General features: G+C 34.9%; 1 protein-coding gene across 1 annotated transcript; it reads left to right on the forward strand.

Annotated features, from left to right (window-relative positions):
- Positions 1-764: 764 nt before the first annotated feature.
- LOC122127999 (gametocyte-specific factor 1-like) lies at positions 765-27,706 on the forward strand. Its single transcript, XM_042702303.1, has 5 exons — positions 765-774; positions 1,337-1,437; positions 4,287-4,413; positions 4,958-4,993; positions 27,639-27,706. Exons 1-5 carry the CDS (start codon positions 765-767, stop codon positions 27,704-27,706), a joined length of 342 nt encoding a protein of 113 aa, XP_042558237.1.

The following is a 27,706-nucleotide window of genomic DNA, read 5'->3' on the forward strand; positions in this document are numbered from 1 at the left end:
TTAGACTTAGGAAAACACATGTTTCCATTTTGGGGTATTTAAAATTTACTTTTATTACTTCAATTTTATGTGAGTTAGTCATAGTGTAATGTCTTCTGGCTCTGCTTCATGGCCACTAGACACTGTACTACTAAAATTTACTACCTATTGAATGACAGCACCCATCTCAAACTTTGATTCTTACTAGTCTCAATTATTCCTTTGCTTTGTGATGCATATATTCTCTAAGAATCAGTTACCTGAATAATACTCCATACTGATCTTATAATCTGAATAGGAATCACGATATATCTATGAAAAAGGAAAATCCTCCTTCAGACAAGTACCGATTTTCAATAGGTATTAGATGGTTGTAAAATGGAATTTAGAATTTGTTAATTCAGACACCAATAACTTAGAAACCTTTTCCCCATTCGCTTAAAAGTTGTCATGATGCATTATCCTCTGTTTTTGTATGTTGAAGAAAAATGTATGAAAAATATGAAATTAATTTTGACTTCAAAGATTATACCATTCTATAGCTTACTATAAGTGACCATAATTTGTGAAGTAAACAGTTATCAATATACTTCAATACAAGTGTGTCTAGCAAAAAAAAGTATTAGAGATGAAGAGGTTCTACCCACTTGTTTTTCATATCAACGGCAAAATCACAACATTTAAGACATGTGGTTTTGGAGTATTTAGTCTTGTTTTCTCTCAGAGAATTGTATTTTTTTTTTTTTTTATCCGCAGGAATTGCTTATATATATCTGTCTGTCACAATGGAAAAAGGTAAACATGTTTAAGCATTTGTTTTGAAAATTATTTTAAATGGTCTAGTTCATGCTATTTTTTTTTTCTTGTTTGGAATCACAGAAAGTATATTGACAGGAACTGAGAGAATAGGATAATAGGATTCGTCATGATATGAATCTGAAACTTTAGACATTTTGATAATTATAACTTTGACTTTTGATGTTCTAGATTGAAAGGTGAAAAAGAATATAAATTATGGGCACATTCTAGATTGAAATGTAAGAAAGTAATTAAATCAAGGGCGCTCAATGGATGTTTGCTTTCAGAAGATAAAACATGCTAAGAGCTCCATTTGACTCAAATTAATATTTTTTCAACTAGAATAAATATTTTTCATAATAAAAATTAAGAACTAACTAATAGGAACTGAGAATACATCAGAAGTTAAATTCCAGAGTAATACTCTTTGTCATATTTTGAATCTATATGCCCCAAATTAGGATTCCTGAGTTAAGGTCTAGTTAATAATGGAAGCAACATTGAAGACTTGTATGTTCCCAAATATATTGTTTTTCCCGAGGTATTTATTCTCTTTCAGAGGAATCTGTGGATCCTGAGAGGTTGTTGCAGTGTCCCTATGATAAAAATCACAAAATCAGATCATGCAGGTTCCCATACCATCTTGTGAAATGCAAAGAGGTAATGTTTCACTGGAACATGTTGATATTACATAATTTCTTTAGTTCATGGATAAATTTGAGTATTGTTTTTATAATAAATTGTAGGAAATATATGTGAAAATGTGAGAGAATGTAGGCATAAATACCATAGTGAGATTTTTGTATTTCTTCTGAAATCTCTGCAGCATGTAATGGAAAGTAAGACAATCCTAATCCAATTTTTTTCTAGAGTCATATTTCTAGATCTCCATTCAAAGCAGAACAAAGGCAAAATGTTTTGTGTCGGTAATTATGTCTAACTCTGTGTGCCATATTTCTTTTTTTCTGTCTTTTTATTGTGAAAATAACATACAGAGACCTTTACATACCTCACAAATATTAGAGGTGGTTTCGTTTTCCTCCCCACTGCCTAATGTACAAAATGTAAATTAAGTTATTCTTAAATTATTTTCTTAAAACAACCGCTGTATTTTATGGTCTAGAATTCAGTTGGAGTACTGGACTTTTCATGCCATGTTTATAAACATAAAATGGGAGATGCATAGTGTCTATTTTCTATATTGAAGGTATTTATTATAAAATTGCTCTTATTTTCATCAAAAATTACACAATACTTGAAGGTTCACTGAACTGTGGGTAGAAAATTACTTTTTTTCTTCATGTAGCACTGCTACAATAAGTTTCAGAGCTGTAGGAAATTCATAGTTTCTGCTATTTTGTTTATAAGAGGACACATGTGATGATCCTCCATTTTGGATATTTTCAAATTTATATTTTATATAAATAACCCATATTTGAGTAAACATAGGCCAAAATTGAACACTTATGTGCATTTCTAAAGTTCCATATAGAATTTATGGGTGTCTTGGCCCTATTTCCTCATTAAAGAAATAATATCAACCTGAGAGTTTGATATCACTGTATCATTTTTTTAATGCCAGCCCATGCAGGAGAGTCATAAACCTTCTTATCTCCCCTCTCAAAAGAGAATAGAAGAAGTTTTATGAAAATTGTAGAAGTCTAGCCCTTTGCAAACGGATGCACAATTTTTTTTTTTACCTTCCCCTCCCCAAATTAGATAAATATATACACAATGCAGTGCACTAGAATCAAATACAGTGAAAACAGGGGTTCTACCATGGGGAGGAACACACCAAAGGGAAAAAAATCAAATAGTTCATTAAAAATATGTGAAAAACAATACCAAAAAGGGAAAAAAAAACCACTTGTATACCTATCGTATTTGATTTATCATCTTTTTTTAAATAAGTTTTTATTGTGAAAATATTTTACAGAGTGGTTACAGATACAGGAGTAAGCTAATGAGTATTTTTCTTATCAAACATTGTTGCCTCCTCCGTTGAGTTTCCACTGCCATCCCTTCCCCCATCTCCAGAATTACATTTACCACGCTCGCACCCGTCTTAAATGATAAAGTTCATTTTTGGTATAGCATATTTTAAATAAATTTTTACTGTGAAAATACTGTACAGAAGGGTTACAATTAATGAGTGTATTTCTTATCCAACATTGTTTCCTCCTCCTTTATTTTTCTGCTACTATCCTCTCCCTCCCAACTCTTCAACAACATCCCCTCAGTCCCATCTCCACCTCTGCCGAAATTGTAAAGTTTGCATTTCAAAATAAGGTTCTGTACATCTGATTGTGGCAGTGGGTCAAGTTATATAAACATTTTGTTATTTCTCTAACCCTACTGAAATTAAACCAACATTCAATACAGTGAACACAGGGATTATACCATGGGAGAGGGACATACAAAACAACAAAAAAAAGCACATTGTCTCTTTTAAATAGGTTAGAAACAATACCAAGGAGGAAAATTAAAAACCTTTGTCCCTAACCTTGGGTCCACTTCGCTTAACATCATCTTATCTGATCTTTGCTGCTTATCGCAGATATATACTAATTATTGCAAATTGAGGAAACTATGGGGCCTATGTTTATTTGGGCCTGGCTTACTTCACTTAATATTTTTTCCAAGTCTTTCCATTTCCTAACAAATGGCGCAATGTACTTCTTTCTGACCTTCATTCCAACCTCTCAACTATACTCTACCCCTGCCTTAACCCTCTCTTTAATTGCAGAGTTCATTTTTTATAAGCCTCTGTACATCACTTTTGAACATTTCTGCTTATCCTAAATGTACACTAGTTTTTTCCAAATAAGGGAAACAATGGACCTATGTTTCTTTGAGCCTGGCTTACTTCAATTAATGTAATTTTTTCTGAGTTTTTCCATTTCCAATAAATTGAGCAATATCATTCTTTCTGATAGAGGCATAGAATTCCATTTTCCATGTATTTACCACATTTACTTAATCCACTCATCTACTGGGGGGCTTCTGGGTTGGTTCCATATCTTAGCTATGACAAATAATGGTGGTATTTTTAGTATCGTCTTGTATTCATTTGGGTAAATAATCAAATAGGGATTGTTTGATCACAGAGAAGCTCAATGTGGAGTCTTTTGATGAACCTCCATACTGTGTGGGATACAAGTTGACCCATTGTAACAATGGGTCACTATCTTGAAAATGAACTTTACAACTTAAGCTGTGTGGGTGAGGGGTAGAGGAGAGGAGTGGGGGAGATGAGGAGGGAAGAGATCTTAGGGAAAAAAAGAGGAGAGAGTAACAATGCTCCATAGTAAATGTACACATTACAATATTCATATAGCTGTAATCCTTCTGTACAGTATCTTTACAATAAAAAATATGTATTAAAAAAAGAATGTACTAGCACAATACCTATACCTTGGTGTCAAGCCTATGGTATATATCCTGAACAAAGTAATCTAAAAAGTGAAAATTTTAAAATGATTCTTCATATTTGAACTTTTGTTATACAGAATCATCCTGACATTGCTGCCAAATTGGCTACTTGTCCCTTTAATGCTCGTCACCTGGTTCCACGAGATCAACTCACTGAACATATTGCAACTTGTATGGACAAAACTTCCCTTGAAGATGATGTAGGTAAGCTTGATAATTAAAATACAATCCAAATCAGTGTAGGCCCTTTGCACCTGCATCCTATTGTGATGCTAGTTTTCTCTTTGTTTGTAGATAACATCATATGGAATGAGAAACAATCCAAGAGTTCTGAAAGTACATGGCAATGTGTGTCCTCTGAGGAAGACTGGGATAAAGGTAAAAAGCTTGTTGAACTTCCTGCATTTTCCATTATTTACTCTCAACTTACTTTGTACTGTTGTATCATTTCTTCCCTTAGTAGTGAAATTAAAAATTCTTTGTTCAATTTTGATTGTCTTGTATGCTAATATCAATAACATATATGAAAATATGCAGTCTTAACTGATTAAAAACCATGTCAAACATTTAAATGACATGTAGTTGCACATGGGTAAGAATTCATACATTTCAGTCTTTATTATCCAGCTAAAAGTTTCTTGGGGGTCTCTTGGGGACAACAACCTTGTTGTTCTTCTTTATCAATGTATAATGTTAGAGCCAATGTATTCTAGCACCCCAGTCAAGTATGTAATTCTCCCTTTCGCAGAATCCTTGGAAGATCCTAGCCCAAGTTTTGTTTGGGGCACAATCAAATCATCTGGCAACAACAGGTAAAGAAAATGGTTTTCTTCTGATGTACTATTGTCTTTTAAAATTCAAAGTAAAGAAAAAGGATAAATGAATAAAAAACTTGTTCTTCTATATAACCATATATTTTGCTCACTACAAAGGAAGTTTTGGATTGCTCTCTGAACTGGTGAACCTGTGATAGGTGGCAAAATCAAATACAGTTTCACTAGGACTGACACAAAATGCAATCACCCAAATACTTCAAATCAGATTACTTTATCTGTATATTCTTCTCATTCTCTTATAATAAATTTAAATCAGGGAAGCTGTAGATAACAGTATTATGTTGGGCCCATCTTTTTATAACCATTTTCATGTTTTCAGGATTCACCCATCACATCAATTATTATAGTGTAAATGGCAGTATCTTCAGTTGGTAATTGATAAAATTACAGACTTATGGGTGGGTTAATATGTCTACCTTCTGAAATTCATTAATGAACATTATAGGAATGGCTATCTGATTTAAATTTTCTCCATAAATTAGTATAAAATATTTGAGGATTCTTGAGATGATTAACAATTTTCACTTTTCAAAGATACATATTAATAAAATGTATTTATAGCTATTTTTAACAGAATTACATACATGGATTTCAATTTTCACATTGCTGTTTAAAGTATAAATACACATTAGATATGGTATAGATGGGAAATTCAAAATTAGAGGTGTAACTACAAAAGTTATTCTATCTCAGGGAGTATTTGTGCGATTGTTTAAAGAATTTTAATTACTAGAATGAACTTGTCCTTCTAGAGTCACAAAAGAGGTTATATTCTTGATTTTATGGAATTTGAACACATCAAGTCTCTCTGACATGGTAAGGTGGCAAATAGAGGAAAAAGTGAACAGTAATTGGGTTTTCTTGGAATTCTTCATAAGCATTTATTTAATTTGGAATCATCTCTTTTGTCTTGCTTGCCAATATGAGACCTCTTCCTTTTTGTGAGACAATATATTCTAGATGTATTGATAATGTTAAGAATTTTCATCTCGGATCAGTCTAGAAAAAAAAAACAACAACAATGTCTGGGAAGGTGGCTCAGTGGTAGAGAGCTTGCCTTGCATGCATGAGGCCTGGTTTTGATTCCCCAGCACCACATAAGCAAAAGGGAAAAAAGCAAGAAGTGGTGCTGTGGCTCAAGTGGTAGAGTGCTAGCCTTAGGCGGAAGAGATGAGGGACATCGTCCAGGCCCAGAATTCAGGCTCCATGACTGGACCTCCCCCAAAAAAGCTTATTCAACATAAGACCAAGCTGAATTTATGTGAGCCTGTCCTCACAGTCAGGCCTCATATATTCTTCCTGTGAAATGGTAGTAAGAATACTAATTATTTTTATTCAAATATCTGTTGTATGTCGAACATATTACAATATTAGGTGAAGGATGCATTGGCAGTTTATATAGTGAAAAAAGTGCTGAGTAGGAATAATAGTAATAGATAAATGCACCCTTGCATCTGGTGACAATTTGCTAATTCATAAAGATTATAGCAGAGACTAAAAATCCTGTTTACAAACTGAACAGATCAATTAGTATTTGATCAACCCAATACATTTATTCTTGGGGTTATGGAATTTCTCATCCTCTGTCACGCAGAGGAAAATGAAAATGTCGTGGAAAACTATTTTTGGAGTAGCAAACCATTCTTGAGGCAGGCCAGGTGATAATGTTAATTCTAGCATCTCACATGTTTGACCCATAAGGATCTAATTATAGATTAAGGAAGGATATTTTGCAGATTCATTTCTGGCAATTAATCCCCTCAAAATTGAATACTATAGAATGTATTCTACTTAAGGAAAACTATGGTTACTCGTAGACAAGTCGTGTGCATAAATGTTTGGAACAGACAAGCTCAAAAATCATCAGCACACTCTGGATAACAGAGAAAAAAAGCCTGGTACAGGTTGCTTAGGGACCTGTAGGAGGCTGAGATCTGAGGATCAGATCTCAGGAATATTTGTCACACTCTCATCACCAATTAACCACCTCACTGGAAGCGTCTCTGTAGCTCAAGTGGTAGAACAGTAGAGCTCTAAGGAGCTCAGGGACCTTGCCCAAGCCTAAAGTTCAAGCCCAATGACTAGCAAGAACAATAACCAAAGATAGGAATGTAATGCAATATTCATCAACAATGCCCCATACTCACTGGTATTTCCAAAAACTCTGAATTTTTTCCTTTGGAGCAAGTTAGATTTTATTCATTCCCTATGTATAATATCATTTATTTACACTCTGAATTTCAGAGAGTAATGTTTGATGAGACAGTGGTATTTACTTACTTCAATGGTTCGTAGAACACTTAATATGTTCTAATGGGATTACTCATTCTGTTCCCTTATGCGAATATGTCTTGCTTATGGAATCATAATTTTTCTAGCATCTAAAATGTAGATAATACTAAAGAACCTGTAAATTCTTGAGTCTGAGAGTGTAGAACACCATGCTACTTGTTGATGTAGCTCTTCAAGATTTATCCAACCGTAGCTTTGCTATTATATATATGTGTGTGTGTAGGTGTGTGTGTAGGTGTGTGTGTGTGTGTGTGTGTGTGTGTGTGTGTGTGTGTGTGTGTGAGCTGTGTTTGTGATCAGATATGTCTGTTACCTGTCCATTTATGGGTGGAAATGTTGTGATGTGTGTGTACAAACTGAAATGGTGTACATTTTTTCCTACTCTGTTTCAATACCCATAAGTAGATGCTGCACACATTATTTTGTTTTCTTGGAATTGAAAAGTGAGGGTATTTTTTCTGCCTTCAGTTTTTGATTTTACTTAATTACAGGTTATCATTGATTTTTCATTTGTCTTTTTTGTCAATGAGTATTGAATCTTTGCTTGGGCCATTGATATTCAAGCTTCTTACCCTGGGCTTGATCCAAGTGATATTTTCCAAATGTTGGTATGTCTCTGGCATATAATTCTCATAACCATACATATTTGAGAAAGCAGTGTTAATGCAGGAATGTTACCCTAAGTTAATGGAAATTTTCTATGTTCATTCCAAAGTCCAATATTTCTGAGAGTCCAATATTACTGAGAGGTGACATGCATATGTGTCTTAAAGGTTAACTATTTTTCTGAACTGCTGAATATATTTATCTGATACAACATCACAATGTACTTATGAGTTCACAATAGAATTTGTTTTGTACACAAATAAGAATGGAAAAGCCGTTTATTTGTTTGAGCCATGGAATATTTCTTGTAATTGTACTGACGGTATTTGCATGGTATCCCTTCATATTTTACTTGCGTCCATAAAGCATGTATCCATTGGTAGGATATATCTCATAAAACAATCTCTCCTTGTGATTTCTTTTTATGCATGCATTCACAAATATTGAAATGGAGTGTTGGCTTAAGTTCATTGCAATAACACTATATAGTAAAACCACTCTGGATTTTCTTTTCTGTACAACCACGTGAAGTATTTCTTCCTATTTTCATGGATGCATGGATGCATCCATGAATATATTGCCAAGGACCTAGTCAGAAACTGTGTCAAGGCCTGGCTGAGCCTGAATGGGTGATATTAGAGTAAATTTTGAAGAATTGTAAAATAATCGCTGAATTAATAGATTGAGTAGGTTCACACTTCAAATGTTCAATGAAGTTACAATGTGTTGAGGCAGAGAGTTTCCAAGGGTCATTATTTGTTAGGTTTGTATACAATGATCAAATTTAAATGGGAAGAGAAGTGGAAGTAAGCATGAAATTTTTTGGAAATAACTGATGATGTGCTCTCATTAGTTTTTGAATATCTCTCAAACTGCTAGTTTAGTTTCTTGTTCATATGCAGAATACAGAAATAAATATTCTAGTGTTTTCCATAGAAAGTAAAATAATATTTTTTGTATTTCTTTGCAGGAATCATTCTATGAACTAGCCATGAGATCAAATTATTTCTCATTGTTTCATCTACATCTTACATTCATTAATATATTGTTGATGCTCACTCAACCAAGTGAATTCGTTTTAATTTCTACTACCTTTTCAAACCCTATTCACATTTACCTTGAATTCAGAAGCAAAGCCGGGTGTTATGTCCTCATTGGAAATCACCATGTCACTATCCACATAGACGTGGCAAGGTTGGAATATAGAAACTTCAATAATCAATTCAAAAATCTGCATTTGTTTCCCAATAGAGAACAAATCATACTCATTATTTATTCGCCTTCAGTTTGCCTGTGAATATCATCTTCCATTTCATATATTGATATAATTGCAGAGCCCAATAAATACATAACAAAACTGTAATGATATTAGACCTCTTATACAAATCTTACACCAATTATATATTCCCATATAGAAAAGCCATTAAAATTTCACAGGGACTTTTCAACCAAATTCTGAAATATATTTCTTACTATAGGCTTCTCATCCATCTCAATGATTTCCATGTATAATCTCATCTAAACAAGATTCTAGGAGTTCTTTCCCAAACATGTGGCAGAAAAAACCAGGTTAATGTATATATACACAAAATAACATGAAAATCTTATTCTGTTGAGGGGGCAAATTGCAATTTGTGAGGATAGCATGATTGTGTGCTAAAAATGCGATATTTTTAGGGCAAGAGGATTCTAAAATGTTCCAAGAAAGAGTGGACTGTTATCTGTAGATTATCAAAAGCACTTTTTTGGAACCATCTTCAATGACTATCGTCATATTCAATTTGTGTGTAATTTGCCCCACATATATATGCCCCCACATATTTATAGTTGATTTGGCACTGTTGACCAAAACATTCCAGATGCAAAAGGGAATAATTTTTGAAGCATATTTTAGGAAGATCCACTTTGTGAAAATGGTTGTTAGGACTCCAATGCTATAAATAGAGTTGAATCTTTTGCATACAGATGAGGAAGTTAAAGAGGTGAGAATGTGGCTCATATTTATTGTTGGTGTTGAAATGGGAGACTTTTTGATTATGGGCTTTTTTCTGCACCTAGTGTATAATTGCAAATATTTCTTAGTTTTCTTTCAGAAATTGTGAGCAGGAATGAATTCATCATTAATTTGTGAAGGATAGCTTGGAACTTTTAGACTCAGGGAAACCTGAGCCTTTTCCAGTAGGGATATGAAGAGAACAGATTTATCAACACATGTCTGTGTATAGACTGACAACCATTCTACATACAAATCCATGTGTAAACTTATGAAAATTAAAATAAATGTATGTATCAATACTCTTCTTTTTCATTAAACTGACAGTCAGTGTTATGTACAGAGTTATTATAAGTATATATGTGTCACAGTGAATAGTTTTCTTGTTACATGTTACCTTATCCCCCATTTTTCTTACACTTTATTAAAGTTTACAGTCCACAGGCTATGAAATCAAATATAGTGACAAGAATGAAGAAACACTATGAAAAATAAAGGAAAAATAGCAAGAAAAAAGAAAGAGTTTTTCATAGGTTTTTTTTTTTTTTTAAAGAAAGTCACCAACCATTATAAACCTCATGTTTCTTGAAGTTGATTTTTCTTACCCTAATCTTTTTTTCATATACACATTGCAATTAAGCTCTTGCAATCCTCTTTGGCTGAAACTGGACATATACCAATTAAGACAAAAAAATAAAAAAGAACGATGAGCGCCAGTATTTTAAGTGCCACTTCTAAAGAAAACATTATGACTCTTCATTAGGTAAGTTTAAGTAGAAGCATGGTAAACGCAGTAAAATGGAAAAGCAATATTCAATACATAGTGTTGTAATACTCATTAACTTCCTCCTGTAGATGCTTAAAGTTAGATTAAACATCACCATGTCAAACCAATTTCCTAATGAATCAGACTCGAGGTTAAACACAATACTCAGAATGGAAGAAATAGAGAAATACTAGGTCTCATAGAACATTTTGAAACTTTCTCATTAGAGATGCACAAATACATCAAGTCAAAGAATCATTGGACCAACTATATTTCTTGAACCTGCACAGGTTCTTTATAGCAAAGGGCATAACTACATAAGTAAATAAACAGCCAAAAGACTGGGAGAAGTTCTTCACTAGCCAAGAAAGACGAAGATCTTAGAGCTGAAATATAAGCAAAATTCAACAAGTCAAACACCACCCTAAAAGAAAAACCTGAACAATAACCCCACTCTATGAAAAGAAGTCTAAATATTTAAAGAGAGACTTCACTGAGGGCAAATTGAGAATAGCCAAAGGACATATGAAGAAAAGCTCAATGTCTCTGACAATGAAATGAAGCCGAATAAAGTCAATACTTACATTACACCACATTCCATTAGAATGACAAATTATTTCATTCCATAGGGAAAACCAGGAACCACTCAGATGCCTGAGAGCAGATTAATGGATCAGAAAATGTGCGATATAAACACAATGGAATTCTATTTGCCATTAGAAATAATGACATAGAGCTATTGGTAACGAGATTGAAAAAGTTAAATATATAACATTAATTAAAGGGGGCCAGACCCAAATTAACATAGGCTTCATGGTTTCCTTTACTTCTAAAAACTGGTATTTGTCCATTTTAGTCCTTATAGAGGATCACAATACCTTAATAGTAATGTACATATGACCATAGAATATTAGGCTAAACAAAATAAGCTCTGAAATAAAAAATCATTTGGTTTACTTGATTTTTAAAAATATACTGTGTGAAGGTATTTCACTTTACTTGCCTTCTTATTTTTATTTTCCTATGTTTTGTACAATGTTGTCACTGTATTTGATTTTGGTACACACTGTATTCCATGTAAGTTAATGAGAATTAGGTATGGGAAGGGCAACAACAAAATCTGAGACAAAGGGATAATGGGCAAACCATACAACAACAATCACAACAAAACTACATGTTAGTAATAAACATTACACCTGGTGGGAGAGGATAGAGATTTTAGGTAAAAAAAACAAACAAAAAAAAACCAATGAAAGTGAACAATGGGTAAAAACATATGACGAGAAAATTAGTCATTCATGCTTACGTATGTAATTCAAATTCCTCTGTACATCACCTTGACAATATTCCTTTAGAAAGAAGAGTATTGATACATACACTCTTCTCAATTCTCATAGGTTTACATGTAGATTCTTAAGTCAATGTGTTTGTATTACATATACATACACGTGAAAATTGTTCTGATTTCTTGAGGTTCCTAAGAATGCACAGGTTTCCCTGGGTCACCAGGTTTCAAGCCAATATTGACAAATTAATGTTGAAATAATTTTTGGTCAAATATTTATATAGGAATCTAAATAGTCATTTGAAATTGCAAACCAGGAGATCCTGATGCCCAAATATGCTCCAAAGCAGAAACCTCACATTTTCACACCTATCATATATGTAAGCAAGACTATCCCAAGTAAAACTTCATCTGAAGTCAACTACTTCAATTCTTTTGATTACATAGAAATCTAACCAGTAATAAATATTTTTTGGCAAGGGAGATCTTCCTAAAATATACTTGAAAATTTATTCCTTTTGGCCATAAGAACGTTGTGGATCAAGAATGCCAAATGAACTAAAATATGGTGGGTGTGGGGTCCATAAATTTGACAGGCAATTTATACACAAGTCTGAAAACAAATATTCATTACATATGGCTTCATAAACTGATCTTGAATTACAATCCAAACTTACAGATTAATCTTTCCAGAATATTTTAGTAATGTAGCTAAAAATTTCTCAAACGATGCACAAATTCATCTCTGATAAATCACGAATTCTCTGTACAAAATATGGTATGTTCAAAGAGTGCACATTGTCCCCCAAAACTAATAAATGTCGATTGTTTATACTATTGCAAAAATCTATTTTTCCCTTTCACAGACAATGGGTAGAAGTCACATTTCTTCAGCAGAATAGATGACACTTGAAAAATATTGACATGATTTAGAGTCTTGTGTCTTGAGAAATACGTTGCAAAATTAGGTGATTTAAAAAATCTGTAAAATTTTCCTACCCATTCTTCTTTTTGGAACACATAAATTGATGGGAAATTTGTATCAGTAACCACATATTACTTTATTTATATTATAATTATATATTATATTTTAATCATAATATATATTATAAATATAATATTATTATATTATATTTATTTATATATTTTTCTTCTATTTTTAATCATATTCTACATTATTAATTAGTGAAATGGAACATATTATTCCCAGACAAACGTACCTATTGTGAGAGGTCAACCTACATTTAGAACTTAGGAAACAGTCCTTTCGTCGGATTTCTTTCTTCACCCAATATCCTAGGCATTCTAAGTAATGGACACTTGGCTAAATCCAAGGTGTCCTGAAAGACGCGGTTTGGGCTTGTATGCACTTCAATCCCACATTTTGTTTGATTGAATATTCTTCAATTATGCACAATTATTCATTGTGTAAAAATAGTCAAGATTCTTGAGTCCCCCTAAGATCAAAAAAAGCTGATTCTTTTTATATCTCCCTTGACAATTCCCTGTAACTCATGTCTCTGTCATTGCAAGACCAAAATAATCCTATAACTTCTGCATTGATTCCAGTGCAATTCAATGTTCACCTCTCAATATACCCAAAAATTACTTTGTACATTTGTGAATATCTACTGTCAGTAAGACATTCATGGAAGACTCTTGATAGTATATAACACATTATTAAGAACCAAGGTATATGTAGGAAAAGGCCATTAATATCACACATTCTCCCTCACATGGAAACCACTTTGTAATGAGATTGAGATGATTTTAATGGAAAATTTTGAATTGATAGATTGGGAACTTGGCAAAGCTCTCTATACATTTCCTGCAAAAATGTCATATCATCATACGGCAGGGAGCAATTTGAAACACTTCTGTCAAACATTGTGCTTTTTAGTCCTTCAATGTTACACAGAAATATTGCAAATTCTTCTCTTCTGGCTTTATTTTTATTGGTCTGTCTTGGAGTTTGAACTGTAAGCGTGGGCTTTGTCTCTGCATACTTTAGCTCAAGGCTTGAGCTTTGCCCCTTGAGAAAGTTCGCCACTTTGAATTTTCTGATGGTAATTTGGAGTAAAATATCTCATGGACTTTCCTACCTGTGCTGTCTTTGAACCTTATCCTCAGATCTCACCTTCCTGAGTACTTAGGATTATAGGTTTTAGCCAATGTTGCTCAACTGTTCTTATTCTTATCTAATAAAATACCAAAGTAGCAACTTAAAAATTATCCATAGCTATTTAAACAACATCGACGAAATTTCACAACATCTCTGAACAGAAAATTTGCAGTGAAGTGTTCCAATTCACTTTATTTTGCTTCCTCTAGAGGAAACCCAGATATTAATGGAAAAGGAAAAGAAAATTATCAGACATGTAGATCTAAAATCACTAACCACATTTACAAAACACTGAAGATATTGTAGGAAAAATAATGTTTCATTTGGACAGAATTCATTTAAGTGAGATTACATTAATAGCCAGTGTTTTTTTATTGTTTTTAATCATTGTATTATGATCAAAGATATACCTCAAAAAGGGTGCTAATATTTACATATTTGTTAGAAGATTCGACACAGTTTCTACAATCTAATTACTATCTAAAAGTGAAATATATTTCTTATCTAATATTCCCTTTCTGAAGACAATTATTTGTAAACAATTAATTTTATTCAAGGCTGGACAAAACTCGTTAATTCACAACATTCACTGTTCCCCACCTTCCCCTTATTTATCCTTCTAATCCGCAGTTAAGAATGAATTAAATGCCTCCATCAGAAGGAATGATATCACCCCATTTGTTAGGAAATGGAAAGTCTTGGAAAAAATTATATTGTGAAATAAGCCAGCGCAAAGAAACATGGGTCTCATGATTTCCCTCATTTACAGTAAATAGTATAAATCGAGGAGAAGCAGAAAGGTCCAAAAGTTATGTATATATGACTATACAAGAAGAGGATAAATGAAATGAATAGATAGGGACACAAGTTGTTCCTACTTTCTTGCTATTATTTTTAATGATTCTAAACTCTTCTATGAGATTTATTTATTTTTTCTTGTATGTTCTTCCCAAATTATAACCCATATTTTCACTGTATTTGATGACAGTGTCCTGTGTCTTTTTTATACATTTTTCTCATTTGTGGAGGGAAGGGAAATAACAAATGCTGAGATAGGATACTGGTTGACGAGTTGTAACAATAATATGTATGAGACATTATACTGAAAACCACCTTTACAATTTGGGAGTATGGGTAATTGAGGAGGTGGGGTGGCAAGGGATTGTAGGGGAAAATCAAAGGAGAAGGTGATAATGCTCGATAGGTAATGTATTCATTACCTTACTCATGTAATTTTAACCCCTCTGTACACTATTTTTACACTATCTTTTGAAGGAACTGAAGTAGTTCCTGCTGCCTCATGGTCCAGGTAGAAGAACATGGTAAGTATTAGATAAATGATATGTTAGTGATTAAGCCTTCTTCATATGAGTACATGTCTTCAGTAGGTGAACAAGAAATTTGGGGTGTCATTATGAAGAAAAATCTTCTATTGCCCTGTATGCACACAATTTTAGGTCTACTTTATAATATATGAATTTCTGATTTCCTGTTCTTATGAAAACTGACACAGAAAAAGAATGAAACCTGCACTGGCAATTAGTGTACCACTCAAACCATACAGAAGGTCAGACCCAAGCAAACAGTATTATATTTTATATGTGTTAGAAAGGATAGGAAAGCCACCAAGTGTTCAATTCTACTGAACAAGAGCAGAGTTCTCAGAAAGCTTAAAAGGGGAAAAAATAGAGCATGCTGTGCAACCTTTGCTTTCATCATTTTTACCTGCGGGGAAGCATTGACTTGCCATAAGGTGGGATGATGTTCAATAAACTGATTTATCATGACAAAAATTGTGGTTCTATCAATGATAGAATAACTGCAGCCTCATCTTGAAGGCACATGGTAAGCACGTGACCTCTGCTGTTGAGACAGCTACTTGATGTTAGTCCTTATCTATCGAGAGGGTAAGGTTTCCTGCTCTGCTTGGTGGTTTACTTTGACACACATCAGAAAGGTGCGGTTTATCTTCACTCTCCTTGCATGTACAATCTTATATTTTTAACGACCCTGTCATAAATAAAAACCATACTTTGTTCTTAGTTTCTGTAACGTCAGCGCTTTGGCTTCTCACAGGTTCAGTGTCCTATTCCATTTCCTATATTTTTCTGTAAGTCCAAGCAACTAACTACACAATTAAAATGTTTTCTCCCTGTGGAAGTACATTTGAAATCTCTGAAAGTGAGTCTAAATATTTCCTCACTTTCCTCACAGTTATACATTAAATCTTTCATAAGAACTTGGTAAGTCAGATTTCTTGCTGTTAATCAAGTTACAAGACTGTGCTACAGTTTGGGTAAATGACATGCCACTGGTAAAGGGACCTGCTTAAGTCTACTGATGCACAGTGTGTGATTCATAATTTTGTTGAGTAATTTTCAATTATTTAATGCTGTAATCCATAATCTAGAAACAAATTTCATCAAAATATAAAATGTTCAATTTCCGTATGAGAAATTTCGTTGCATAGAATCATGTTGACATTTCTGCAAATATGGCTGTGTGTCCTCTCAATGTTCACCATTGAGTTCCATGGAATCAAACCAATAAGTATATACTATGCTCAATGGAAGAAAAGTTTGAAAGGAAAGTATATTTGTTTCATTTCTAGCACAAGTCCTACAATAACGTAGCCCCTTTAGACCATTGCAATGCTTGATGATTATTTCCCTGTTTGTGTAATCAACTCTTGGTAACATGGCAATATCCATTCTCTTAGGATGATTGAGTTTAGTATAAAGAGCTCCTTTAATTTTCCATATTTTTAACTGAGAAAAACTATAGAGAGGGGTTACTATTACATGAAAAAGGTAATGAGTATATTTCTTATCAAGCATTGTTTCTTTCTCCTTTGTTTCACATTATCATCCCTTCTCATATCCCCTCCTTCCACTTCCCCACCCAAAACTTTCACCCCACAACCCGGAGGCCAAAGTTGTAATGTTTGTTTTCTGATATAACATCTTGTACGACAACTCATTTTTGCAATGGGCCCACCTGTATCACTATGTAAACAATTTGTTTCATGCATAAACCTCCATTTAAATAATGATGACACCTTTATCTGTCATGGTCACTCATTGAATATTTTGCTCAATAATTTCATCCTTACTAGTGCAATTCTTTAAATCTTATCATCCTATTACTTGAAGTCTGGCAATTCTAACCAAAGTGAACAAAACATTTCTTAAAGAGGCATTTTTAAATTTTCTTCTTGAAGCTTTACAACTATTTCTAATTATTTTTGAGTCACTGTTTCATGGTACTAGTTTAGTTTCTTCAATACACCTGTTTATATCTTGCTCAGCAAAGTGCCTGAACTCAGACATCATCTAGCACCTAAAATGAGTATCTGTATCATACATAGCAATTATGTTTGGATATACCTTAGCCCCAAAATTTAGGAACACAATGAAATACTTTCACAAGTGGCAACTGAAATGCAATTTTCATCTGGATCTCATGTTCCTGGGTAAGAAGAAAATAAACAAACTATATCAGATGACTAAAAAGTGTACTGTTCTCAATAAACTTCTTTCTTCCTAACAATCAATACTTTTTGGATTGAACACTGATTCTCTAATTAAAGAAAAACAATCTATATGAGGTGATGATCACTATCACCATTTTAAACATTTTAAACTCTTTTAAACGTTTTAAACATTTAAAACTCTTTACACTTTTTAAATTTACTCATCCACTCAATAGGAATATCCAAGTAAACATGGAAATATTTTTCTGGATTTCTCTGATCAATTCTTTTATCGTATTAGAATCAATGAAATATTGTTGATATATTTTTAAAAAAAATTTACTCTATTTTAAATAAATGTCTATGCTTTGCTATATAAAAGATAAAAGAATTGTATGGAATGAAAAATATTCACATGAACATGATCACCTTACAGAAGTATACTATTTTGAATTTTGTAACGTGAGGAAAATATTCTAAGTGGAACTCTTATCATAGAAACAATTGAAGGAACCCCCTGGTGAGTTGTTTAGGGAGACAATGTCTGAGGATTACTCTTCATTTTCTCATTGGGAAATTATCAACTTTTCATGGATTAATAAGTTGAACAGAGCACATAATTATTTGAGTATATTTGTCATTGTCATTTTCTAATTTCATGTACCTTTAGATCTACCCATGAATATTCAGGTTATTTATTTCCAAACCAGAGAAATACATTTGACATTATTTTATTTTAAAAAAACAAAACATATAAATAGAACTTAATTGAATTCTTTTGTCAAAATGCCTCGATTTGAACATTTAACCCATGATTTTAACCTGATTTTCATTGACTCCTGACATACGTGGTCCTCCTGCTGTGCATGGGTTTCCCATGCTATTATTTTTTAAAATTTTATTTTATTTTATTTGAGAACATACTGTACAGAGGGGTTACAATTACATGGGCAGGATAATGCATACATTTCTTACCAAGAATTGCAGCCTCCTCCTTTGTTTACCATTCACCTCCCTTCCCACCCTCGTCCCTCCGCCCCACCCAATCATATCCCCCCTCCCCACCCTCACTCCGACATTGTAAAGCTGGTTTTGACATGACATTTTGTACTTCTCATTGTTGCAACAGGTCCACCTGAATCCTTAAATGACTTGTTTGTCCCCGTCTCCTCCACATGTTATACTGACATCAAATATATTGAAAGCGGGAGTTACACTGTGGGGGAGTGACATACAAAGCAACAAAGAAATAATCTTATGAATTCGTTAGAAACACATGCATGAAAGAAACAAAAACATTAAAATACATATTTGAGGGTTCGTTTTCCTAACATCACATTCTCTGACTTTTTCCGCTTGACTCATACCTATACTAGATATTGCAAATAAGGGAAACCATGGGACCTATGTTTCTTTGGGCCTAGCTTACTTCACTTAATATAATTTTTTCCAAGCCTTTCCATTTCCTAACAAATGGGGAAATGTCATTCTTTCTGATGGAGGCATAGATTTTCATTGTGCATATATACCACATTTTCTTGATCCATTCATCTACTTAGGGGCATCTGGGTTGGTTCCATATCTTAGCTATGGTAAATAATGCTGCAATAAACATAGTTGTGCTGGTAGGTTTAGTGTGGTCTTTTTTGTAATCATTAGGGTAAATGCCCAAAAGTGGGATTGCTGGGTCATAGGGGAGTTCTATGTGAAGTCTTTTGAGGAACCTCCATACTGCTTTCCAAAGTGGTTGAACAAGTTTACATTCCCACCAACAATGAAGTAAGGTTCCTTTCTGTCCACATCCCCTCCAGCATCTGTTGTTGTTAGAGTTCTTGATTTTTGCTGTTCTAACTGGAGTGAGGTGATATCTCAATGTTGTTTTGATTTGCATTTCTTTTATGGCTAGGGATGTTGAACATTTTTTCATGTGTCTATTGGCCATCCTTCTTTCTTCTTCAGAGAAGCTTCTCTTTAAGTCTTTCGCCCACTTACTTATTGGGCAGTTGTTTCTTTGAGGATTTGTTGTTGGGGGGTTTAATTTTTTGAGTTCCAAGTATATTTTAGATATGAGACCCTTGTCCGTTGTATGGCTAGTAAAGATCTTCTCCCAATCCGTGGGCTTTCTATTGATCTTGCTAGCTATGTCATTTGCCCTGCAGAAGCTCTGCAACCTTATGCAATCCCATTTGTCCAACCTTTCTTTGATTTGTTGTGTTTCCGGGTCTCTATTCAGAAAATTTCGGCCTGAGCCAAGGAGACCCAGGGTTTCTCCTATTCCATCCTGTAATGTTTTCAGAGTGTCTGCTTTGAGTTCAAGGTCTTTGATCCATTTGGAGTTGATTCTGGTGCAGGGTGATATATAAGGATCTAGCTTTAGTTTTCTACATTTAGTTAACCAGTTTTGCCAGCACCATTTACTGAAGAGGCTGTCTGTCTTCCATTCTATTGTTTTAGCTCCCTTCTCAAAGATTAGATGGCTATAGGTCTGTAGGTTCATTTCTGGGTTTTCAATTCTATTCCATTGGTCCTGAGGTCTGTTCTTATGCCAATACCAAGCTGTTTTGATTACTATGGCTTTATAGTAGAGTTTGAAATTTGGTATTGATATTCCTCCAGCAGTGTTCTTTCCGTTGAGGAGCGTTTTTGCGATTCGGGGTCTTTTATTGTTCCATATGAATTTTTGGATTGCCTCTTCTATTTCCTTGAAGAATGAGGGTGGAATTTTGATAGGTATTGCATTGAATTTTAGATAGCCTTGGGAAGTATTGCCATTTTCACGATGTTAATTTTCGAATCCAGGAGCATGGGAGGTTTTGCCATTTTTTAAGTTCTGTGTTGATTTCCTTTTTCAAGATTTTAAAGTTTTCATCATAGAGGTCCTTCACTTCTTTAGTTAAGTTAATTGCTAGGTATTTTATTTTTTGTGGGGCTATTACAAATGGAGTTACTTTCCTAATTTCAGCCACACTTTTCTCATTGTTGGCAGACAGAAAAGCCATTGATTTTTGGGGTTTAATTTTATAACCTGCTACTTTGCCAAAGTTTTGAATCAGCTTGAGTAATTTGGGAGTGGAGTCTATGGGATTCTTTAAATATTAGATCCTGTCATCTGCAAAGAGGGAAAGTTTTATTTGTTCTTTCTCTATTTGGATCCCCTTTATGTCTGCATCTTGTCTTATTGCTGTAGCTAGGCATTCTAATACTAGATTGAAGAGAAGTGGAGAGAGTGGGCATCCTTGTCTTGTTCCTGACTTAAGGGGAAATGGCTTTAGTTTTTCACCATTGAGTATAATGCTGGCTGTAGGTTTGTCATATACAGCCTTTATTGTATTGAGGAATGTGCCATGGATTCCTAATTTTTCCAAAACCTTCATCATAAAGCGGTGTTGGATCTTGTCGAATGCTTTTTCTGCGTCTATTGAGATAACCATGTGGTTCTTATTCTTGCTCCTGTTGATGTGATGAATAATATTAATTGATTTGCGTATATTGAACCAGCTTTGCATCCCTGAAATGAATCCTGTTTGATCGTGGTGTATGATTCTTTGGATGAATTGTTGAAGTCGATTGGCCAAAATTTTGTTGAGAAGTTTTGCATCAATGTTCATCAAAGAAATGGGACTATAGTTCTCTTTCTTTGATGGGTCCCTGCCTGGTTTTGGGATGAGGGTTATGATGGCTTCATAGAATGTGTTCGGTAGTGAGCTTTCTCTTTCAATTTCATTGAAGAGTTGGAGGAGAATTGGTGAGAGCTCTGCTTTGAAGGCCTTGTAAAATTCCCCTGTAAAACCATCTGGTCCTGGACTTTTCTTAGCTGGGAGGTCTCTTATTGCTCTTTATATTTCAATGCTTGATATAGGCCTGTTAAGATAGTTTAACTCATCTTGGTTTAGTTTTGGCATGTCAATATTTGCTAGGAAGAGGTCAGTTTTTGTCAAGTTCTCAAACTTATTAGCATAAAGTTTTGAGAAGTATTCCCTTATAATGTTCTGAATCTTGGTTGTTTCCGTGGTGATGTTTCCATTCTCATCTCTGAGTTTATTTATTTGGGTGTGTTCTCTTCTTTAAATGATAAGATTTGCTAAAGGTCTGTCAATTTTGTTAAGTTTTTCGTAGAACCAACTCTTTGTTTTGTTGATTCTTTCTATAGTTTTTTTGGACTCTAATTCATTTAATTCTGATTTAATTTTGATTATTTCTTTCCGACTACTGTATTGGGGTTTATCTTGCTGCTCTTTTTCAAGGAGGTTTACATGTGTCATTAAATTGTTAGTTTCAGATCTCTCCAATTTGTTGATGTAGGAGCTCAGAGCTATAAACTTGCCTCTGAGTACTGCCTTTGCTGTGTCCCAGAGGAGCTGGTATTTTGTGTGTTCATTTTTGTTGAATAGCATGAACATTTGAATTTCCTTTCTAATCTCTTTCATGACCCACTCATGATTCAGCAGTGTGTTGTTCAGCCTCCATGTGATACCGGACTTTCTTTGGTGTCTTTTGGTGTTGAGTTCTAATTTTATTCCCTTGTGGTCAGAGAGAATGCAAGGTATAACTTCAAAGTTTCTGAATTTAGACAAGTTTGCTTTGTGGCCTAAAATGTGGTCTATTTTAGAAAACGTTCCATGTGCTGCTGAGAAAAACGTGTATTCTGAAGCTGCTGGGTGAAATGTTCGGTAGATGTCTGTTAAGTCTAGTTGATCTATGCAACTGTTTAGATCTGCGGTTTCTCTCTTGAGTTTTTGCCGTGTTGATCTATCTAGTGGGGAGAGTGGTGTGTTAAAATCCCCCACAATTAATGTCTTTGGATCTATATGGGATTTGAGGGAAAGTAGTGTTCCTTTGATAAATTTGGGTGCTCCATTGTTTGGCGAATAGATATTTAGAATTGTAATATCCTCCTGAAGGAGAGATCCTTTAATTAGTATGTAGCGACCTTCTTTATCTCTTCTCACGAATTTTAATTTGAAGTCTATTTTACCTGATATTAGGATTGCAACTCCCGCCTGTTTATGGGGTCCGTTTGCTTGGTAGATTTTGTTCCAGCCTTTAACATTGAAAATGTGTTTGTTTTTACGGGCAAGAAGTGACTCCTGCAGGCAGCAGATAGAAGGGTCTTGTTTTTTAATCCAACTAGGCAGTCTATGTCGCTTAATTGGAGAGTTCAGTCCGTTAACATTAAGAGATAGGACTGAGAGGTATTTGGGAGTTCCTGCCATGTTATCTACCTTCTTGGAGGCTGCGAAAACTGGGTTATTCCTATGGTTCTTGGATTCTCAGTTTGGGTGCAGTTTCTTGGCATTTATTGCGGCCTTGTTGGTTTTCTATGTGTAGGACATCTTTAAGAATCTTTTGTAGGGCTGGTTTGGTGGAGATGTATTGTTTCAATTTTTCTTTGCTATGGAAGGTTTTTATTTGGCCTTCAGTTATGAAGGAGAGTTTAGCTGGGTACAGTATTCTTGGTTGATAGTTGTTTGTTTTTAGGGCATGGCATACATCATTCCAAGCTCTTCTTGCTTTGATTGTCTCTGCTGAGAAATCTGAGGTGATTCTAATTGGTTTCCCTTTATAGGTGATTACCCTTTTCTCCTTGACAGCTTTAAGGATCTTTTCCTTGTTCTGAGTTGATCCTGTGTGGATTATAATGTGGCGGTGGGATGTCCTATTCTGGTCTGGTCTATTTGGGGTTCTAAAGGCTTCTTGTATCTCGACAGGCCTATCTTTTTGCATGTTTGGGAAGTTCTCTGCTAGGATCCTGTTAAACAAATTTCCTAGACCATTAACTTCTGTTTCTAGGTGCTCCTCTACACCCTTTATCCTTAGATTAGGCCTTCTGATGGTGTCTTCCAGGTGTTGGATAGATCTATCATATTTCTTGGACTTGTCTTGGATGGTTGTATGTACTTTCTCTATAATATCTAGGCTGTCTTCAATCCCTGAGATTCGATCTTCTGCATGGTCTAACCTGCTGTCAAGACTCTCTACTTTGTTTTTTATCTCTTTTCCTTCTAGTTGATCAGGTTTGATGGCTTCAAGTTCTTTCTTGAAGCTCTGTTTTAGGTCTTGTATGAATTTCTTTACTTCCTTAATTTGGTGTTCAGTGTTTGTCCTCAAATCACTTAGTTGATTGGTTATGGTTTCTTTGGGCTCCCATTCCTTCTGTTGGGTTCCATTTAGCATTCCCTTTGTGGTCTCCCTGACTTCCTTCAGCTCTTTGTTAATGGATTCCATGAATTCTTTTAGTGATCTTTGTGTTCTCTACCTGGTCTCTCAATTCCTGCATTACTCTTTGATTAGCTTCCTCCCGTTCGTGGGATTCCTGCAGATCTCTTTGAGTGTTCTCAGCCTGCTCACGCCATTCCTCCCTTTCTCTTTGAGTATTATCAAGTTGTTCACGCAAATCCTGTATCAGTTTTTGAGTAGCTTCCTCACGCTTATGATATTCCTGTATAAATTTCTGGGATGCCTCCCCACTCTCCCTATCACGCTCATACAGAGTCCTTTGTACTTTGTCAAACTTCTCATTTATCATGTTTGCCAGCAGTGTTTGTAGAGCTATTTGGGAACTCTCCTCTGGATTATTCATTATCTGTTCTAACCCCTGATTATCAAGATTGGAAATTGAGAAACCCGAATTTGCCATTTTTTCTTTGTTTTTCCGGGTTACTGTGCCCATTTGAGATGAAGATAGCACCAGTTTTGTGCTAGAACACTATCTTAAGGCAACCATCAACCAAAGTTTTCATTTGTACAGTCAATAGTCTACAGATACAATCTAGTTCAACAGATACATCTATTCGACATCAAACAACTATATGTTAAAGGACTTGGAACCGCAGAGAAGAATTTGGAAAACCAGAAATTATTAGAGTTAGGGAGAGATGTGGGTAAAAAATAGGAATAGATTGGTGTGGGGAGGCACAGGGAGAGTTAACTCTGTCCTAATCACAATGCAGGAAATAGGTTGGGTAGGATGCAAGTAGAGAGAGAGAGAAAAAGAAGAAAGGGAAAGGAGAATGAAAAGAGACCAGAAAAAAATGGAAACGTAAAAATTAATGTTATTATAGAGATTAAAAGACCATCTATTTAGAGAGGATTGTGAATATGTTGAGAAAAAGGGAGGGACATAGAGGAGATGTGAAAAACTTTAAAAACATGCTTAAAATATTATATAGGTATAAAGAGGTAGTACTGCTATTAATGAATTTAAGTCTCAGAGGTTTTGAATTGAGTAATAAGTTTGTGGATTAAGTGTGTACACAATGGGGGATAGGGTCTACTAGTTAACTACGGGTTTATCTGAGGATGTGCAGGACAAGAGTTAAGTCACATAAAGAAGAACAAAAGAGGAAAAGGTGGAAAGGATAGGAAAGTGAGAAGAAAAGATCAGAAGTTCAGAAGAGCTAGACAAAAAACAAAAAGATAATTAAGAATGAAAGAAAAAGAGAAAGAAGACAAGAAAGAAAGGAAAACACACATTCACGATATTCCTAAAATAAAATTTATGAGAAAAAAAAAGTTACTGGAAAACAATTATTTTTTCAGAGGAGGCAAAAATTAAAGATTAATAAAACTTTTAGAAAAGGAAAAAAATGTTTTTATATATATGAGAAAACAAAAAACAAGAAAAAAATACAAAACAAAAAAAGAAAAGAAGAAGAAAAATAAAAGTTTTTGATTTTTGTTTTTTTGGGGAGAAGGGTGGGAAGGGTCCTGTATCTCCCTTTTGTCTGTAGCCAGAGTCTGGTTGTAGTCTCTGGTCAGCTTGAGGTCCTGTGGCTTGATTGGTTTCTTAAGTCAGTTTGTTGGAACAGGCAGAAAAATGCTCTGCTTTACCCAAGATTTTGAGATGCCCCTCCCAGGTTAGTTTACTGGGAGGGTGATCTGCTTTGAGAATCACACAAGAGGGGGATGCAGTGATGGGGCTAGATTCTGGGTAGAGTTGAGGCCTTTCAACAAACAGTAGCTTTTCCCTGGGGCTATTTTGTGAAAAAAAAATCACAGCACCCAGCCTGGAGCCATTCTCAGGGTTTCTGTTTTTCAATTGATTGTGGTGGCGGCTAGAGGGAGGGGCAGCCTCTGGCTCTGGTTACCCTGTGAGGAGAGCCACTCCAATGGCTGGCGCCTGAGCTGGGTGACTTTTCCCCGGATGGAACTGAGTCTGTGAGGTCACTTCGCCGTTAAGTTCTTGTGACCTGCTAAATGACTCGTTTTATTCCAAGGCCTGAGCTGGAGCTAGAAGCTCCTCCGAGCTTTGTCGGTATCCAAGATGGAGATCACCGGTGCTGGAGGGGGAGGGGTGCCCTTCCCTCCTCTGCTCCCTGAAAAGGAGTGAGGAAGTCGGGCTTCTACTCACGCCAAGTCTTGGATCCTGGGTAGTCTCTGGTCTGCAAAGCGCAGGATGAAGTTGTCCGCTCCTTGTTGGTTCTTGCTGGTGTTGAGTAGAATCCGCTCATCTGCTGCGTCTGGCTCCTTCGTCCTGGACTGTGTCTCAGGTATGCCCCTGCGGCGGTGGTCGCTGCCGAGACCCTGCCGCCGCAGCGGCAGCTGCTCAGATGTGTCTGTCTGGCTTCCCCCCTCTTGACTAACTCTCTGTCCTGTGATGGCACACTTGGTGTGATTCTCTGGCTTGGGACTGTTCACTGGAATTTTGAAACTGTTTTCTATGCAAGAGCTTGTTCAGATTCCAGCTTCTCCTCCGCCATCTTCCCGGAACTCCTTAGGTATGAAATTTTTCACAAGAATACCATAATAAAAATTGTTAAAGGAACAAAAAAGAAACTTTGGGGAATTTAACCCTTAAAACTGGACTTAGAACTCAGTTTTAATTGGAAGCAAACTCCTAATACACATGTGTAGTGATTCTGAACCACAAAAGAGAAGACATACAAATACTTCTTGTGTTCAAAACCATAACATGAATATCAGTAACTTTTGCATTTATGCTTGCTTGATACTATAGTATTCTAAACTGGTAGGAAGAGAAGCATTCTGATGCTGTTGCACATACCACGAATTTTTGAGAAAATACGACGATAATAGACATGGGAAAGTGGAGATAGAATGGTACTATATGTTCATTATTGCATAACCTAGAAACATCCAAGAGAAAACCTACAGAAAGTGTTAGGAAGGTGGGCAAAATCGGTATATCTTGTGTATCTTCTAAAGTAAATCGGAGTCAGTAAAATACAGCTGGATACCTTACATTAGGAGGAAGAAAACAACCCCACTAGTTGGGTTTTTAACCAACAATTGTCACCTTTTATAGTGCCTCCTTTGATATAGGTCTCTCTTAAAGTGATAGGGCAAAGATTGCTCAATTTCAATTCCTGATGCCAGAACTCTCAGATCAACTTGTGCTTGTGTCAACTGAAACAGATAATAAGGGCACAAACTACCCAGCAGGTTTAACACCTTTTTACTATTCTTTTATATAAGAAATTTCCTGAAAATTATCTTAGGATTAGAAGATATGCACCTTGGTGTAATTTTCTGTATTCTTCAAAATTCTCCAAATGGATATTATATCTTTCTTCTCACTATTGTTTGTTTATGTATCTATAACACTGTTTTACTTTCTTCTATTTTGTGTGTAGTACTAAAATCAGTGGTAAATGTACAGTACTATAGTAGTATTTCTCAGAGCAAGAAAAACAAAATAAGTTTTAACATAGTTTAGGATCCAAAGGAATGAATGGTGATAAACATTCAATAGAGACTCCTTTTATGAGAATTGTCAAATGACGGTATTAAAACCTAATAGGGCCTAAAGTTTTATTTACTCTGGATGTTACTAGAAGTCATGAAATTCTTTGAGTTCAAATCGGTTTGGTTCAAAATAAATTGACGAAAGGGACACAAACGTTGTTTGACTAATTGTAGTATGAAATAAGTCATGAAATTCTTTGAGTTCAAATCGGTTTGGTTCAAAATAAATTGACGAAAGGGACACAAACGTTGTTTGACTGATTGTAGTATGAAATAATGAATTCGACAATGTAATAACAGGAATAAATTTGAATCCAATCATCTATATTAATATTTCAAATTTTCCTTTCAGATATTCTCTATGCTTCATATGATGTGAGCGTCAACAGTGCCAGTACATTGACATTTGAACACCCATAG

Source organism: Dipodomys spectabilis, unplaced genomic scaffold (genome assembly GCF_019054845.1).
Source record: "Dipodomys spectabilis isolate Male_0828 unplaced genomic scaffold, ASM1905484v1 ptg000319l, whole genome shotgun sequence".
Classification (NCBI taxonomy): domain Eukaryota; kingdom Metazoa; phylum Chordata; class Mammalia; order Rodentia; family Heteromyidae; genus Dipodomys; species Dipodomys spectabilis.